Source organism: Bombina bombina, chromosome 7 (genome assembly GCF_027579735.1).
Source record: "Bombina bombina isolate aBomBom1 chromosome 7, aBomBom1.pri, whole genome shotgun sequence".
In the NCBI taxonomy this organism is placed as follows: Eukaryota; Metazoa; Chordata; class Amphibia; order Anura; family Bombinatoridae; genus Bombina; species Bombina bombina.
In genome coordinates this window covers 458,104,781-458,124,789 of record NC_069505.1, presented here as the reverse complement: position 1 = coordinate 458,124,789, position 20,009 = coordinate 458,104,781, and the positions used below count along the sequence as shown (strand labels likewise).

The following is a 20,009-nucleotide window of genomic DNA, read 5'->3' as shown; positions in this document are numbered from 1 at the left end:
GAATTGCTGCCTATTAGAGTGATACTTTATAGTGGCCCTTTGTAAGCCGTAACAGACACTTTTTTATGGGAGGTAACACATTTTTATAGTCTTGTATGTGTAGGTGCAAGGTAGCGGATAAGTACCGCTGAGAAATTCACCATATTGGGTGAATGATAATAAAATATAGAGATGTATTATTAATGAAATAGTATAAGCCATGAGCCTGGAGTCCCCACCTCAAGCGCTATCATTGCTACTAGGGAGTATTTGGAGAGGAAGGGCTCAAAAATATATGTAGACTATACATGAAAAATCTAGGGCGTAGTTTTAAAATAAAATATCCATAATGGAGTTATAGTGTTCTGACCCTGCCATGACATCATATACTTATCCTTATGGGGCTATGTATTGGGATAATATGTAATGTGCATATAGGAGTAAGGATAGTCAACATATATCCCCCGTCCATATAATTAATGGACCACTTCAGCTATAAGAGGGCAGTGAAACATGGCTAATTCCTTTAGAGCGTGCCTTGAAACCTAGACTGAGCGTATGGTGATCCGATTCTGCTTACTTCACCTCCCCCTTGCCCTTACTGAGGCCACTTCTCAAAATACATGTCTAGATATATTATACAAACCTAAAAGCTAGGTTATACAAACACATAAATGCAGAGTATTCTACTACTGTCATCTGTATACTGACATATACGTGATTATCTAATAAGTTAAAGCTAGAGTCGCCCAGAGGACAAAGGGGAGAGAAGGAAGGTATCATATAAACAGTTACCAAGTGTCTTGGGAAATAAATAAATAAACTTAACCCCTTCTAACTGCAAGAAGTACAACAACCCACTACCTTATGTAATACAATTAAAGGCTCGTCTGACTGCTAGTAGTCATCATCCAATCAGTGTGATTAACCTTTGTCCCTATACAGGAGTCCAAAATCCCTTTGCATCACTATCCTATCCCTCTTGCAGGTATCAGAGAGTTCATGCCCCTTTGACATGCTGAGCCTTCGTTGATGGATACTCCTGGTGTGATCAGGGCAGTGGATGCCTTAGATAAGGCATCACCAGTATAGTCAGGTGCTGTCAGCATGGGGTCAGTGTATTGGGGCTGGAGAGTCTTAGTATATCCTGCTACAACTCGCACAGATCTCCGCATTGGACCCTTCATGCTCTTCAGTTTGTGGCCTGCTCCATACTTACACGGCGCTGTTGTCTTAGGGGCAATATTTGAAAGGGCTGATCCATCTATATCTGGTATAGATATACATCTATATCCATCTTGGATGACGTCACTTAAAGGAAACCTTCATTTTCCAGCGACCACCGTAAGAAGAGGATGCTCCACGCCGGATGTCTTGAAGATGGACCTGCTCCACGCCGGATGTATGAAGATAGAAGATGCCGTCTGGATAAAGACTTCTTCTCACTTGCATGAGGACTTCGCCGGATGGATGAAGATCGAAGAGGCCTCCTGGATGAAGACTTCGCCGGCTGGATGAGGATGGATGTTCGGACTTCGATAACTGTAAATGGATCGTCAGGGGTTAGTGTTAGGTCTTTTTTTACTGTTGGGGGGTGTTTGTATTTTTTTTTTACATGTAAAAGAACTGATTACTTTGGGGCAATGTCCCACAAAAAGCTCTTTTAAGGGCCATTGGCAGTTTAGTGTAGGCTAGGGTTTTTTTATTTGGGGGGGACTTTTTTATTTTGATAGGGCTATTAGATTAGGAGTAATTCGTTTTTATTTTTGATAATTCCGTTTTTTTTTGTAATTTAGTGTTTATTTTTTTGTAAGTTAGAAAATGGTATTTTAATAATTTAATTTATTTTATTGTAATGTTAGTTTTTAGTGAAAGGCAGGTAAGGTTTTATTTTACAGGTAACTTTGTATTTATTTTAACTAGGTAGTTATTAAATAGTTAATAACTATTTACTAACTAGTTTACCAAGTTAAAATAAATACAAACTTAGCTGTGAAATAAAAATAAAACCTAAGCTAGCTACAATATAACTATTAGTTATTTTGTAGCTAGCTTAGGTTTTTTTTACATTCAAGTTTGTATTTAGTTTTAAATAGGCATTATTTAGTTAATAATTGTAAGGTTTATTTAGCTTTATTTTAATTATATTTAAGTTAGGGGGTGTTAGGCTTAGGCTTACGTTAGGGTTAGGGGTTAATATATTTATGTAGAGTTAGTGATGTGGGAGGCCAGAGGTTTAGGGGTTAATAGGTTTATTATAGCGGCGGTGTGGGCGGACGGCAGATTAGGTGTTAATAGTCTTTAAATAGCATTTGCGATGCGGGAGGGCGGCAGTTTAGGATTTAATATGTTTATTATAGTGGCAAAGATGTCGGGGAGCGGTGAAATAGGGGTTAATAATTTTATTTAGTGGCGGTGATGTCCGGAGCGGCAGATTAGGGGTTAATAATTTTATTTTAGTGTTTGCGATGCGGGAGGGCCTCAGTTTAGAAGGTTAATATGTAGTTTATGGGTGTTAGTGTACTTTTTAACACTTTAGTTATGAGTTTTACGCTACAGCTTTGTAACGTAAAACTCATAACTACTGACTTTAGATGGCGGTACGGATCTTGTGGTTATAGAGTGTACCGGTCACTTTTTGGCCTCCCAGGCAAACTCGTAATACCGGCACTATAGGAGTCCCGTTGAAAAATTACTTTTTTAAAAGTGCGGTACTGACGTTGCGTGACGGCCAAAAAGGTGTGCAGTACACCTATACTAACAAGACTTGTAATAGCGGCATAACGATGCTTTTTCACTCATAACTCAAAACTCATAATCTAGCTGAATGTTAATAGGAGGACTAGACTCCTAAAAGCTATAAACAGAAAAATTTCCTTAACAAAGAACAAAAAATGTTTAAATTAAAAATAAGGAGAATTTTTAACAAACTGTCTGATACAGGATCATTTGAGCCAAATAAACCTTCATCAGTAGAATAAACTTAAGTATGCTGTTGGTCAGAACAAAATTAATTAAATCTTAACAATTTTGAAAAGACCTCGAAAGTTTACTTAAAGGCATATTAGCAGTCATAACCTTTTATGATATAAGCAACAACATGTGATGTTTTCAGATGAAATCAAGTACATGAACTGAATATGTAAAAAACAGTAAATGTCATTGTACATGTAGAAACATTGCTAGCATAAAACATGATAAATAAATGCCACATAATTGAGCTGAAGAAATAACAACAGCTTAAAAAATTAAAAGAACACACTTAGCTTTGTAGAATTGTGTTCCAGGGCATCATAGTTTCTACAGTAACATCAGAGTCAGGATTAGAATGAGACATCTCACAAAATGTAACAGAAAAAGAAAAAGAAAATTTGGCAAAACATTCAATTTCCACAATGTAACAGTTTCAGTAGAGAAAAACAAAAGCAGGAATAATAGCTTTCAATGTTCATGAAAACAGCGAGCAATAGAGGGAGAGGGGTAAAATTATAAAAATTTGACACCAACAGGCCCATTTATCAAGCTCCGTACGGAGCTTGAAGGGCCGTGTTTCTGGCGAGTCTTCAGACTCGCCAGAAACACAAGTTATGAAGCAGCGGTCTAAAGAGCAGAGCAGGCGGACAGGGTTATGAAACAGCGGTCTTTAGACCGCTGCTTCATAACTTGTGTTTCTGGCGAGTCTGAAGACTCGCCAGAAACACGGCCCTTCAAGCTCCGTACGGAGCTTGATAAATGGGCCTGTTGGTGTCAAATTTTTATAATTTTACCCCTCTCCCTCTATTGCTCGCTGTTTTCATGAACATTGAAAGCTATTATTCCTGCTTTTGTTTTTCTCTACTGAAACTGTTACATTGTGGAAATTGAATGTTTTGCCAATTTTCTTTTTCTTTTTCTGTTACATTTTGCGAGATGTCTCATTCTAATCCTGACTCTGATGTTACTGTAGAAACTATGATGCCCTGGAACACAATTCTACAAAGCTAAGTGTGTTCTTTTAATTTTTTAAGCTGTTGTTATTTCTTCAGCTCAATTATGTGGCATTTATTTATCATGTTTTATGCTAGCAATGTTTCTACATGTACAATGACATTTACTGTTTTTTGACATTTATTGTGTTTCATAACCCTGTCCGCCTGCTCTGAGCAGGCGGACAGGAATCGCCGGAAATCATCCCAATCGAATACGATCGGGTTGATTGACACCCCCCTGCTGGCGGCCGATTGGCCTCGAGTCAGCAGGGGGCGGCGTTGCACCAGCAGCTCTTGTGAGCTGCTGGTGCAATGTTAAATGCGGAGAGCGTATTGCTCTCCGCATTTAGCGAGGTCTTGCGGACCTGATCCGCAGTGTTAAGTGGTAGTAGTAGTGATAAATGGGCCCCTATGACTGACACATTACGCAGAAAGAAGCTAAAATATTTTGCCGCAAAACTAACACCAGGAAATGACACAACTCGCGTCATAACAAACGCGATTTCACGCTAAAACAACTAACATCAACAAAGACACAGGAAATTATGAAATCAAAGGCGAAACTTTGCGCCAAAAAAGTTTGCGCCAAGAATGACGCAATAAAAAAACAGCATTTTGCGCCCTTGCAAGCCTAGATTTGCTCATGAAAAAATGAAAGTAAAATTAGAAAAAGACTGAACCCCAGGTAAGAAAAAAGTTTAAATTAACTTCCCAAACATGATTCCTATACTGAAACTGTTTAGACTGCAAAGGGAAATACACATAGACCTGACTCATGGCAAATATAAGTAAAATACATATATTTTAAACTTTATATTAATACATAAAGCGCCAAACCATAGCTGAATGTCTTAAATAATGATACATACTTACCGAAAGACACCCATCCACATATAGCAGATAGCCAAACTAGTACTGAAAACTATCAGCAGAGGTAATGGTATATAAGAGTATATTGTCAATCTGAAAAGGGAGGTAGGAGATGGATCCCTACGACCGATAACACAGAACCCTTGAAAAGATTTCTGTTAGGAAAACCATAAAATCATTAGGCGATACTCTCTTCACATCCCTTTGACAAACACTGTACTCTGAGAGGAATTGGGCTTCAGAATGCTTAGAAGCGCTTATCATAGAACAAATCATAAAAAAACAAGCACAAACTTACTTCACCACCTCCATAGGAGGCAAAGTTTGTAAAACTGAATTGGGGGTGTGGTGGGGGGTGTATTTATAGGCATTTTGGAGGTTTGGGAAACTTTGCCCCCTCCTGGTAGGAATGAATATCCCATACATCACTAGCTCATGGACTCTTGCCAATTACATGATATATATATATATATATATATATATATATATATATATATATATATATATATATATATATAAAAGCATATACATATATATTTACAGGGAACACACAGTTCCCATAGACAGAAAAAAATGGCATTCCAAACACCCTACAGCCGCCAACTTTAGTCCCCAAAAACTGCTAAGTGCAGTTACTTTATTAAAAAATGAAGATGCGGACTTCCGGTGGGCGGTACTACTGAATGGAAGCAAGTAACAGGAGCTCCGCACCTGCAAGCCTCAAATGTGACTTTTTACTTGCTATACAGCAACCATCCAGTTACCCACGTTTTATGTCTTGCTGGGGGACCCTGCTCCGGTTATCGTCAGCCGACTCTTTGATTGTGAAGGGCGTACCATCTGCCCTAGCCCCCAGTCGTAGCACCAGCAACTCGGGACTCCACGTGGACCTCTACTCCGTAGAACAAACATTGAAAAAGCGGAGCTAGATGGCCTCAATAATTGACAAATTGAAGGCTGTGTTCATGCCTCGCTTGGATCACCTTATAACGTCCTGCTTGTCTCTGCATGAAATGCTCCAGTCCAACCAGAGACCTCCTAGGACGCTGGAGCTTGCCTTTAACTTTAAATCCGGTGACCGACTGCTGCCACTGCGGGTTCTCTCCTGGGACATCATGCCGTTGGATGTTGCGCAGCCTGAATTGTGCTGTGATGCTGCACCATCTCGTGACCCCTCTGCATTTCTCTTGCCAGATGATGGAACCTTCCACGAACTAAAACCTTCTTCAAAGTCATACACCATAGTGGTGCAACAGAGTATGTCTGCTCAGCAGTGTCTCCCGCTCTTCGTATAGCCAGGGCTGTGGCTCAACACACAGCATGTTTATAGGAAAAAACATTTTGGCCTGCAATGCATCTGTGAACGCAGCACAGCTGAGCGATCTCTTAACTTGCCGCAACTAAGATGGCCACCAGATTCACACCATGAACCGCTCGTTCTATCCAGGGAAGGAGTGGGCCAACGCCTGTAGATCCTGACCTAACTGTTTCCTATGGCTACTGAGTTGGAATGCCACTACTAACTTGATCGGCTAACCTGCACTTTGAATAATAACCACAGCCTGATTTACTGCTATACTGCACACTGTCAGCAACATTTTTAATAAGGCTTCTTACAATACTCATCTTGGTTCATAGCAATTGATTGGGAGCCAGCCTACCAGCCTATTACAGTGTACTGTTACGGTTCCATGCCTCCCGTTACTGTTTTGGCCCTGTTGGCCTTTTCTGTTGTTTCACTTTGTTTTTATTTATTTTTATTTTTATCTATAAAATGGCAGCAAATTCTGTATCACACCTTAACCCCACTGATTTTCCATATTTGGTCTACTTCATACAGGAACCTCTAAACTCCCTCCCTGAAATAAAACCCTTAATAACCAATGCATGAGCGGGCAGCGTATGTCTATGCTCCTATGCTCATAAGTCCCTAGAATAACCTACTCATACTAAACTGTTTACTGCAAAGATATATCTAGAGGGGATATTTCTAGGGTCACACTTACAGGTATTAGAAGGGGTAATCATGGAATACACAGACCGCCCCCCTCTGTCAGGGTTTTTTCCTGCCTTGTTTGCCATGTGCTGCGGGCAGCCATTTTACTCACCTCTCTTGCCAACTTTGGTGCATTCTGGGAGATGTTGCTCACTTCCTGTATTTCCTTTTATGGCCAGACTGGTTTACATCATCCATGTGAGACAGGATGCAGTCTCAGAATTGTGATGTCATCACTTTATTATTTAAAGGGCCTTTGTTCAGTATGCTTTGCCCTTGCGTTGTCTCAGACCTGTTTGTGAGAGCTCCTGTGTATTACCTGGCTGTCTGACGCCCCTTCTGGTTCCTGATCCCTGGCTTGTTTCTGGCTTTGCTGTTCTCCTAGTTCCTGATTCCGGCTCGTCTGACTACTGGCTTTGGCTCCTGACTCGGCTTGTCTGACTACCAGCTCTGGTTTTGATTCCTGGCTTGTTATTTGACTTGTGGACTTTTTATTATTTTTTGCTATTAATAAAGGTGTGATTATTTTTGCACTTCTCGTCTCAGTCTGATTCCTGGCACCCTGACATTACGCAAGGGCCATGAATCCTGATGGTGCTAATAATCCACCTTTTGTAACAATCAATCCTGCTTAGTATGATTACAAGTATAGGTATGTAGCACAATATCAATTGAGAGTACTATTACTTGGTAAACCCATATGGATATATGTGCAGTTAATATAAGAATAATGTTTCCCTACAAAAAATACACACTAAAGTATTGTCTGTAATATAGGAATCAAAATCTAATGCAATCTTGGAAATAAGCAGGCTTGTAATAATACAAAAGGATATAGGAATAGGTGAAACTTTCTTAAGAATAAGTAAGGAGTAATTATAATATATTGCGTAACATGAGATATTAAACACACAGCAAGTAAGTCTTATCCAATGTAGTATTGATAGATTGTTATAATGGAGAACTTCTGCAGAAATAGTTATAGTTGCAAACGTGGTAATGTACCTAGAGAACTGTGAGTGCGGTAAGTAAGGACAAACACTTCCGGGTTCTGTAGGCTGCGGGTGCAGCAGCAGTAGAGACACGCTGAAACCAGCTAACAGTCAGCGTGTGACGTCACGATTCTCCGGTGCAGCAGAAATCAACATAAGGATAATATAACAGAACAAATAAGATTAACAGAATAGAGCTTCAATAACCGGTTATTCTTTATGGCTGCCACAGCCTTGGTTTGTAAAATAATATGAGCTGATAAGATGAAACAAGTAACGTAACTCCCCAAAATAAAGACAGTCTTGAATAAATGAAAGTACTTGCCAAAGTAAGAATTCCAAAAGATGTTGCAACAGGCTGGAATTAAATATGAGATCCGAAGAAGGAAGATCTTGAATGAGGTAACTTGAGTTGATGATAAGTTAAGATTCAATTTTAACCTTCCAGAGGTATGAGAGGCTCAGTGTTACTCTGAGGAAAATAACAAAATACTAAGCAAGGTGTGTTCAGTGAACAGGTGTTTTATGGGAGTAAGTAAGATATGATTGGTTGAATTCTAATTAAAGAAACAGTACACCCAAAAGCCTGACATGACTCCCCCCTCAAACAAGCTGATCCTCAGCTTGAAGTCTGGGGCGATCTGGATATCTCCTGTGGAATTGGGAAACAAGTCGAGGAGCATTAAGATTAGATGCGGGTTCCCAGGAGTCATCTTCCTCCGAATACCCCTTCCACCTAATTAAATATTCCAGAATACCCTTGGAAAACCTTGAATCAAGTACTTCTTTAACCTCATAGATTTCTGAGTCTTGGATGGAAGTGGTCGGTAGTAGTTGGGGAGTGTTATTTCTAGTAGGAACGTATGGTTTGAGGAGGGAAACATGGAAAGTCGGATGTATTCTCATAGATGATGGTAAATCCAGAGTGACTGCATTCTGATTTATTACCCTAGTGATAGGGAAAGGTCCACAGAATTTTTGTGTCATTTTCCTACTAGGAAGATGTAGCTTTAGGTTTTTCGTTGACAACCATACCTGGTCTCCAATTTGATATGAAGGTGGTTGTCTGTGTCTCAAATCATAATAGTGCTTTTGGGAAGTCTGAGCTTTTGAAATGTTTTCCTTGATAACGCGAAAATTGTCTAGAAGTGCATTATTCCATTCATCTACGAGAGGAGAATTGGAAGGAGTAGTACTAACTGAAGTGATGGTTGGATGGTACCCATAATTTGCGAAGAATGGAGATAATTTTGTGGATGAATTAGTAAGATTATTGTAGGAAAATTCAGCGAAGGGTAAGTATGTTATCCAATTGTCTTGCTGGTAGGAACAAAAACATCGTAGGTACTCATCTAACCACTGATTAATTCTCTCAACCTGTCCGTTTGCTTGTGGATGAAATGCAGTGGTGTATTGATGGGTTATGTTAAGAGACTGACAGAGACTTTTCCAGAATTTAGATGTGAACTGGGATCCCCTGTCAGATATCAAAACTGTTGGTACCCCATGAAGCCGAATCACATGTTGTATAAATAAGTTAGCTGTTTCTGCTGAAGTGGGAAGCTTATGAAATGGAATAAAATGTGACATTTTGGTAAAACTATCGACAACTACCATGATGGTGGTATAATTCTTTGATGGAGGTAGGTCCACAATGAAGTCAACTCCTACTTGTTTCCAAGGTCTGTCAGATGTTGGAATTGATAATAAAAGTCCATAAGGTAATTTCCGCTCAGTTTTGCATACTTGACAAGTAACACAACTCTTTATATAATCTGAAACAGTTTCCTTCAAATGAGGCCACCAATAAGTCCTTGTTATGAGTTCAATGGTGCGTGATTCCCCTGGATGTCCAGCTAAGGGTGAATCATGGTGATGTTGTAAAATTTGTTGTCTCAATTCTTTAGGAATATAAATCATATTCTTGTAGTAGTATAATCCGTCTTTCAATTCCAAAGGAACCTTAGTGTCAGTAGGTGAATTTTTTGAAGAGTTCTTTATATCAGTTAGAAAGTCTGAAGTTAATCCAATGAAGCGTTCAGGAGGAATTATAGCAGTAGGATTTTCGTTAGGAATAGGTTCGGATAGTTGTCGAGAGAGTGCATCCGCTTTTCCATTTTTGTTTGCTGGGCGGTATTGAATTTGAAAGTCGAATCTTGCAAAGTAAAGACTCCACCGTACCTGTCTGGATGATAAAGTCTTGTTATTTTGCAGGTATTGGAGGTTTTTGTGATCCGTATAAATTATGAAGGGCATTTTTGCACCTTCTAGTAGGTGTCTCCAAAATTCTAAGGATTTACGGATGGCGAGTAATTCTTTGTCTCCTATTGCGTAATTCCTCTCTGCTGATGTCATACTTTTTGAAAAGTAGGAGATTGGATGTAGAGGATCTTTGGGTGTTTTCTGTTGTGAAAGTACTGCCCCAATCGCAAAGTCTGAGGAGTCAACTTCCAATACGTATTGTAAATCAACATTAGGAAATTTGAGTATGGGTGCTTCTGTGAAAGTTTGTTTCAAGAAGTCAAATACTTTGGAATGACTTTCATTCCAATGGAATTGTTGGGTTGAACCAGTAAGTTGTGTGAGTGGTCTCACTATTGATGAAAAGTTCTTTATAAATTTTCTGTAATAATTGGCAAACCCCAAAAACCTTTGGAGAGACTTCTTATCTTTAGGAGTTGGCCAATTTTTTACTGAATCAACCTTCTCGGTTTGCATTTGGATACCAGCAGGAGATATAGTGTAACCTAAGAATGAGATAGTGGTATTGTGGAATGAACACTTTTCTAATTTGGCATATAGTTTATGTGTTTGTAACCGAGCTAATACCCAACGGACATGTTTTATATGTTCTGGCAAATTGTTGGAGTAAATTAAGATGTCGTCTAAGTATACTACTAGACATATGTCTAATAAATCCCGGAAGATATCATTAATAAAGTGTTGGAACGTTGCGGGGGCATTACAGAGACCGAATGGCATCACTAGGTACTCATAGAGTCCATACCGAGTTCTGAAAGCTGTGAGCCATTCGTCTCCTTCTCTTATACGTATGAGATTGTATGCCCCACGCAAGTCCAACTTAGTAAAGATGGTAGCATTACTTTATCTTTCAATTAATTCCGGTATGAGAGGTAACGGATATCGGTTTTTTACTGTTCGTTTATTAAGCTCTCGGTAATCTATTATCGGCCTGAGTGAATTGTCTTTGTTGGTTACAAAGAACATTCCAGCTGCTGTGGGTGAAGAAGAGGGTCTGATGAAACCCTTTCGAAGATTATCTTGTAAGTATTGTTTTAGATGTAACAACTCAGGGTGACTCAATGGATACAAATGACCAACCGGTAATGTTGCGCCTGGAATTAATTCAATTGGGCAATCATAAACCCGATGGGGTGGAAGAGTTTCTGCCTCAACTTTACTAAAGACCTCTATGAAGTCCTGGTATGGTTCCGGTATTTGAATCTGTTCTAATTCTGTGTGTAGTATTTTATGATGTGGGAAGCATGTATTTTCACAGAATTTTGATTGGAAGGCAACAGTTAAAGTTGACCAATCTATATAGGGATTGTGTGTCTGAAGCCAGTATAACCCTAATACTATATGAAAATGAGGTGATGGAATTACATCGAATGTTATATATTCGGTGTGGCCATCTTCAGTAATAACTAATATAGGTACTGTGTTGTGAGTTATAGGACTATTTGCAATTACAGAGCCATCAATAACTTTGATTGAAACTGGTGTTTTCTTTAATACAATTGGTATTTTATTTTTCAATACAGTAGATTTGTCTATAAAGTTTCCAAAGGCTCCAGAGTCAACGATGGCAGAAGTAGACAATCTATTGAGGTCCCACTGCAACAGGAGAGATAGTTTGCAATAAGAAATTTGTTTATCTAGACTTTGAGTGTTGTTAATATGAACAAACTTACTCTTTTTATTTTTTTGTAGTGTTGGACAATTCATAACTGTATGACTGGGATTAGCACAATACATACAGAGGTGATTAGTTCTTCTTCTTATCCTTTCTTCAGGGGTTAATGGTCCACGTATAACTCCTATTTCCATAGGGGTGACATGCTCCATTGGAGGTGATTTTATGTGTGCAGAGGTGGACATAGTGGCTTTAAATGTTGGATCTGAATAACCACGTTCAGCTTTGCGTTCCCTGAGCCTCCGGTCGATTTGGGTTGAGACTTTTATTAATGCATCCAGGGTACTTGGAAGCTCTATACGTGCTAGCTCATCCTTGACAGGATCAGACAGTCCCAATCTAAATTGGTTTCTGAGCGAAACCAAACTCCATGCTGAGTCTGATGCGTACAGCTTAAATTCAGTGGTATATTCCTCCACTGTCTTTTTTCCTTGTTTTAAGCTCCTCATCTTTTGTTCAGCCGTTAGTTGAATATCAGTATCTCTATATAGCTCATCCATAGCTTGGAAAAAATTTGTTAGTGAATCTAGTAGGGGGTCATTTGTTTCACACAAATGATCTGCCCAAATTCTGGGTTCAGATCTTAGAAAAGATATTGTGGACAAAACCCTTACCCTGTCAGTGGGGTAAGTTTTTGGTTTTAAATTGAAGAGCAGGTAGCAGGCATTTTTAAACTGCCTATAGGTTTTCCTATTTCCATTATATAATTCTGGCAAGCTTATCTGTGGTTCAGAACTGGGGGTTTGTTGTTCTTTTACCTCCTTTATAAGCTCTCTGAGAACCTGATTTTCTAGTTGTAAATCCAGGATAGCCTGTCCCATTTTGTCTACCTTTTGACTCAGGTTATAGACTACTTGGGGAATTTCAGCAGGTTCCATTTTCTTTTATGGCTTAGTATTATGTAACAATCAATCCTGCTTAGTATGATTACAAGTATAGGTATGTAGCACAATATCAATTGAGAGTACTATTACTTGGTAAACCCATATGGATATATGTGCAGTTAATATAAGAATAATGTTTCCCTACAAAAAAATACACACTAAAGTATTGTCTGTAATATAGGAATCAAAATCTAATGCAATCTTGGAAATAAGCAGGCTTGTAATAATACAAAAGGATATAGGAATAGGTGAAACTTTCTTAAGAATAAGTAAGGAGTAATTATAATATATTGCGTAACATGAGATATTAAACACACAGCAAGTAAGTCTTATCCAATGTAGTATTGATAGATTGTTATAATGGAGAACTTCTGCAGAAATAGTTATAGTTGCAAACGTGGTAATGTACCTAGAGAACTGTGAGTGCGGTAAGTAAGGACAAACACTTCCGGGTTCTGTAGGCTGCGGGTGCAGCAGCAGTAGAGACACGCTGAAACCAGCTAACAGTCAGCGTGTGACGTCACGATTCTCCGGTGCAGCAGAAATCAACATAAGGATAATATAACAGAACAAATAAGATTAACAGAATAGAGCTTCAATAACCGGTTATTCTTTATGGCTGCCACAGCCTTGGTTTGTAAAATAATATGAGCTGATAAGATGAAACAAGTAACGTAACTCCCCAAAATAAAGACAGTCTTGAATAAATGAAAGTACTTGCCAAAGTAAGAATTCCAAAAGATGTTGCAACAGGCTGGAATTAAATATGAGATCCGAAGAAGGAAGATCTTGAATGAGGTAACTTGAGTTGATGATAAGTTAAGATTCAATTTTAACCTTCCAGAGGTATGAGAGGCTCAGTGTTACTCTGAGGAAAATAACAAAATACTAAGCAAGGTGTGTTCAGTGAACAGGTGTTTTATGGGAGTAAGTAAGATATGATTGGTTGAATTCTAATTAAAGAAACAGTACACCCAAAAGCCTGACACCTTTACCTGCCATAATTTCCAGGATGGATGAACAGGATCACCGCTTGAATCAATTTGCACTAGCCCTGCAAACCCTGCTGACTCGCACTACACATTTGGACCAAAGTGTCCTGCAAGTTATGGCTGCTCCTGTTTCCACTGATGCACCTAGTCCTACCAGGAGCTTGTCCGGTTCTGCACCTCTACCTCAGCGATATGGAGGCGATCCTAATCAGTGCAGAGGGTTTTTGAACCAGGTGGGCATTTACTTTGAGATGTTACCTCAGGCGTTTCTCTCTGACAGAGCTAAGGTGGGATTTCTCATCTCGTTACTCTCTGACACTGCTCTTGCCTGGGCTAATCCCTTGTGGGAGACTAATAAACCTGTGATTTCAAATTACCCTGAATTTGTGGCCTCCTTTCGAAGGGTATTTGATGTTCTGGTTCGCTCCTCCTCTGCTGCTAAACGACTCATGTCCATTCTGCAAGGTACAAGATCTGTTGCTCAGTATGCCATTGAGTTCCGTACGCTTGCAGCAGAGGTAGGCTGGAACAATGAAGCCCTTGTTGCCGCCTTCTTTCATGGGCTCTCTGATGTGATAAAAGACGAAGTTGCTGCCAGAGATTTACCAGAAGATCTCGAGGCATTGGTGTCTTTTTTTATCCTAATTGACATCAGACTAAGTGAGAGGCCTTCTTTCAAGGAGCGCTTGCGGAAGCCTCCTGAACCGTTGTCTCCTATGTGTTCATTCCCACCCATGCCTCCCTCTCCTCCCATGCCTCCTGGTCCCGAGTCACCAGGTACTGCTGAGCCGATGCAGTTGGGATTCACATGTCTCTCCGCGGCAGAGAGGGCCTTTAGGAGGAGGGAGGGGCTCTGCCTCTATTGTGGGTTACAGGGCCACCTTTTGAAGTCTTGTCCTACACGGCCGGGAAATGCTCACACCTAAGGTCCTGTCGGGGGCAGACCTTAGGTGGTTTATCCTTGTCCCCGGAAACGCTAAAGGAGAAACCTTTGGTCACGGTTGTCCTTTCCTGGGTGGACTCCTCCATAGTCACCCAGGCTCTTGACTCCGGTGCTGCGGGCTATTTCATTGACAGTGCTTTTGTATCAAAGCACTCCATTCCTGCTTTGCCTCGGTCCGTTCCGCTTGCTATTGAGGCCATTGATGGCAGGCCCCTTCAGCCCGCACTTGTTACTCACGAAACTGCTCCGTTATCCATGGCTGTTGGGGTTCTCCATTTTGAAACCCTCCAGTTCCAGGTGATAAACTCTCCGCATTTTCCGGTTGTTCTGGGTTATCCCTGGCTCCAAAAGCACAATCCCAGTCTCGACTGGCGCAGGTCCGAAATTTTGTCGTGGTCTCCGCAATGTATTTCCACTTGTCTTCAGAAACCAGTTAAAGTCTTGTGCACTTCTTCGGTATCTCAATTGCCAGAGGAGTACCGAGAGTTCCTAGATGTTTTTGACAAGGTGCGTGCCGGTACGTTGCCTCCTCACTGGTCTTACCATTGTGCCATAGACCTGCAACCCGGAGCCATTCCTCCTCGGGGCCGGGTTTACCCTCTGTCAGTTGCAGAGAATTGTGCTATGGAGGAGTATTTTTCCGATGCTTTGTCACGGGGGATCATCTGCAAATCCTGCTCTCCTGCAGGTGCTGGCTTCTTCTTTGTGAAGAAAAAGGGTGGCGAGTTAAGACCATGCATCGATTATAGGGGTCTTAATCGTCTTACCATTAGGAATGCTTACCCTATTCCGCTCATTACGGAACTCATTGACCGCCTCAAGGGAGTTACGGTCTTTTCTAAACTTGATTTGAGAGGAGCGTACAATCTCGTTAGGATCAAGGAGGGCCACGAATGGAAAACAGCATTTAACACCAGGAGTGGGCATTATGAGTATCTTGTAATGCCCTTTGGCCTATGTAATGCTCCTGCTGTTTTCCAGGAATTTATTAATGATGTCCTATGAGATATGTTGCAACAGTGTGTTGTGGTGTACTTAGACGACATCCTCATACACTCACCCACACTTGAGGCTCATCGTTCTATGCAGCGCCAAAAGTTCCAGGCTGATCGTAGGCATCTGCCTGCACCTTCCTACCAGGTTGGTGAGAGAGTTTGGCTGTCCTCCCGCAACTTGAACCTTCGTGTGCCTTCCAATAAACTGGCACCCCGTTATGTTGGATTTTTTCGAATACTCCGACGGGTCAATCCTGTGGCCTACGCTCTTGACCTTCCTCCTGCAATGCACATCTCCAATGTTTTTCATGTCTCCCTCTTGAAACCATTGGTTTGTAATCGGTTTACCACTGTGTTGCCTCGTCCCCGTCCTATCTTTGTTGACAATCATGAGGAGTATGAGGTCAGCGGCATTATTGACTCGTATGTCCAGGGGCCGCGTACAGTATTTGGTTCATTGGAGGGGCTACGGTCCAGAGGAGCGTTCATGGGTTCCCTCCTCTGATGTTCATGCTCCCGCCCTTCTCCGTGCCTTCCATGCCCGTTTCCCCAATAAGCCTTTTGTCCTCCCGCGGGGGAGGGGTCGTTGAGGGGAGAGTTCTGTCAGGGTTTTTTCCTGCCTTGTTTGCCATGTGCTGCTGGCAGCCATTTTACTCACCTCTCTTGCTGACTTTGGTGCATTCTGGGAGATGCTGTTTTGGCCCTGTTGGCCTTTTCTGTTGTTTCACTTTGTTTTTATTTATTTTTATTTTTATCTATAAAATGGCAGCAAATTCTGTATCACACCTTAACCCCACTGATTTTCCATATTTGGTCTACTTCATACAGGAACCTCTAAACTCCCTCCCTGAAATAAAACCCTTAATAACCAATGCATGAGCGGGCAGCGTATGTCTATGCTCCTATGCTCATAAGTCCCTAGAATAACCTACTCATACTAAACTGTTTACTGCAAAGATATATCTAGATGGGATATTTCTAGGGTCACACTTACAGGTATTAGAAGGGGTAATCATGGAATACACAGACCGCCCCCCTCTGTCAGGGTTTTTTCCTGCCTTGTTTGCCATGTGCTGCGGGCAGCCATACTCACCTCTCTTGCTGACTTTGGTGCATTCTGGGAGATGCTGCTCACTTCCTGTACTTCCTTTTATGGCCAGACTGGTTTACATCATCCATGTGAGACAGGATGCAGTCTCAGAATTGTGATGTCATCACTTATTATTTAAAGGGCCTTTGTTCAGTATGCTTTGCCCTTGCGTTGTCTCAGACCTGTTTGTGAGAGCTCCTGTGTATTACCTGGCTGTCTGACGTCCCTCCTGGTTCCTGATCCCTGGCTTGTTCCTGACTCTGCTGTTCTCCTAGTTCCTGATTCCGGCTCGTCTGACTACTCGCTTTGGCTACTGACTCGGCTTGTCTGACTACCAGCTCTGGTTTTGATTCCTGGCTTGTTATTTGACTTGTGGACTTTTTATTATTTTTTGCTATTAATAAAGGTGTGATTATTTTTGCACTTCTCGTCTCAGTCTGATTCCTGGCACCCTGACACCCTCCCAGGGATAGACACTGCACACTTATTTTGGGAAATCTAACAACCGGAACTGATAAAATTAATGCTTTTGATAGGGCTTACTGTCACATCAATGGTGTTTGTTATGATTGGAGTTACGCTGCTTGCCTTTGTTAATGTATTGACATTGAGGTGGTTTATGTGCAACATTAATCAGCTGAACAGGGGTATATCCCTATTAAGTACTATTTAGACTCCTACTAGCTTAGCATAAGTGCCCATACCCCAATGTATAGTAGTATAATATACACCCCAAAGCTCGCAGTCCTACATGTATAGTTTACGGATAGGATTGATTACTATCTATATGAAGGCTCCATTTATTTGATTTCTTTTTCAAGTACTGAACACATTAGGAGATTAGTTTAACACTTCTTCCGTGTAATGCTTTTATTTTGCAAAATGCATATCTCTTATACAGGTCTCCACTTTTGTTAACACAGAGCAGCTAAGGTGACTGATTGTTTCATGACTGGAAATTAATCTTTAGTTGAATTTTTGGTCCTAGGTTTACCTCTAGGTTAAATTACATAATTTATTATTGTGTGGGTTTTTAAAAACAAAACAAAAACTTAATTATGCATGTTTAGACAGATGGGTGTTGTATATAAGTTTGTATAATACTTAATTTGTTTACTTTAACAAATATCAACAAAGATAATTATTTCTTCCTCTGAAACAATGTTACAGGTGGAATCTGTTTAATAGCGGGCTCGTAGGATGGGCACACGACTCAAAAGAGATAACACTCCCACTTTGGGAAAAGCATCTTAAAGCATGAAATACCCTTTACTTTTAGTTTATTTTGTGCGTCATAGAAACTTTATATAACCACTTAACATTTCTTGCTTATCTTAATATCATTGTGAGACTTATTCAGCTTGTATAGAGGATTCCACTTTTCTAATATTATAAGTCAATAGTCACTGCCATCTCTTCAAGGGAACGCCCGTGTATCTAGAAGTAACTTCATGCTTGACTAACTGTTCTGCTCGGGCTTATCAAATGTCCTTAGGATTCTAACTACCTTAGAAGAGTACTCATACATCACTGTAAAGCAGTACAATATCTACCCTAACACTAACAGTTACCCATATCTAGTTTATGGAAAGAAATGATTGTTCTATGTTTGCTTGTTTGTTTGGTTTTTTTGCTTTTTTTTGTGTGTGTATGTTTTTTGTTTTTGTGTTTGTATTTTAGGTTAAGTTTAAATAATATTAAAAACCACAATATTGCGGTACTGACACATATTTATTAATCCTTTGAAAACGCTTAATGTCACAATTTCAACTGTGCTCTTTAATTTTACATATATGCCAATGTATGATACCTTAATTTACTGTATTATTGGTGTTTCTGTCTCTTAGCCCACGCTGCGAGGTGGGCTGATGATACAATTTGTATTACCGTACCCTTTATTGGTTATAAATAAATAAAAAAAATGAAGATGCTACTGTCTTTGTTTTTTAACAAAGTATATTACACTGTATTTTGGGGGCATTTGGTGGACATTTATAAAATTAACCAGAGATCTGATTTCTGTTTAATTTTCTCAGTGCTAATTGCTACCACAAGCTCACTGTAGCAATAACCAGCCACTTGTCGGGGCTGGTTATTTATCACTCACAACAACACTCTGAATTTAAAATGAGTAGATTAATTTTATTCTAGCAAAAGTATTTTTTCTCCAATTGTAAGGCCTCCTGTTTCATGTGACAGACATCAGCCGATCACCGACTAGTATATGTATACCTTGTGAGCTGGTGCACATGCTCAGTAGGAGCTTGTGCCTCAGAATGTGTGCATAAAAATACTGCAACATTTGATAATGGTAGTAAATTGGAAAGTTTATTTAAAACTGCTGCTCTTTCTGAATAATGAGTTTATTTTAACATCAGTGTACTTTTAATAAATAATGTTACCTCCATTGTGTTTCCTTTTAACAGGTGAATTTACAAACTGCAATGATTCATGCTCTGAATGTGGGAAATGTAATATTCAGAAATTGCATCTTATTAGTCACCAGAAAATTCATACAGGAGAAAAAGCATTTCCATGTTCTGAATGTGGGAAATGTTTTATCCAGAAATCAGAGCTTTATAGAGATTTGAAAAGTCACACAGGAGAGAAACCATCTTCATGTCCGGACTGTGGGAAACGTTTTAGTCGTAAAAAAAATCTTAAGAAGCATCAGAAAATTCATACAGGGGAGAAAGCATTTTCATGTTCTGACTGTGGGAAACGTTTTAGTTGTAAAAGAAAGCTTATTACACTTCTGCAAACTCATACAGGGGAGAAAACATTTTCCTGTTCTGACTGTGGGAAAGGTTTCAATCGGAAATCAGCTCTTACTAATCATCAGAAGATTCATACAAGAGAGAAAGCCTTTGCATGTACTGACTGTGGGAAATGTTTTACTCGGAAATCAACTCTTATTATGCATCAGAACATTCATGTAGGGGAAAAAAGATTTTCCTGTTCTGACTGTGGGAAATGTTTTAATTGGAAATCAGCTCTTACTAATCATCAGAAGATTCATACAGGAGAGAAAGCCTTTGCATGTTCTGACTGTGGGAAATGTTTTATTCAGAAATCAAATCTTTACATGCATCAGAAAATTCATATAGGGGAGAAACGATTTTCTTGTTCTGACTGTGGGAAAGGTTTTAATCGGAAATTAACTCTTACTAATCATCAGAAGATTCATACAGGAGAGAAAGCCTTTGCATGTACTGACTGTGGGAAATGTTTTACTCGGAAATCAACTCTTATTATGCATCAGAAAATTCATATAGGGGAGAAAGGATTTTCTTGTTCTGACTGTGGGAAATGTTTTAATCGGAAATTAACTCTTACTAATCATCAGAAGGTTCATACAGGAGA

General features: G+C 39.9%; 1 protein-coding gene across 1 annotated transcript in view; it reads left to right on the top strand.

Moving 5' to 3' along the window:
• LOC128666714 (gastrula zinc finger protein XlCGF26.1-like) overlaps positions 1-20,009 on the top strand; it is a 171,979-nt gene that overhangs the window by 151,397 nt on the left and 573 nt on the right. The window contains exon 5 of the mRNA XM_053721457.1: positions 19,073-20,009. This exon is cut by the window's right edge and continues 573 nt beyond it. Coding sequence (XP_053577432.1) covers positions 19,073-20,009 — 937 coding nt within the window. The remainder of the gene's footprint in view (positions 1-19,072) is intronic.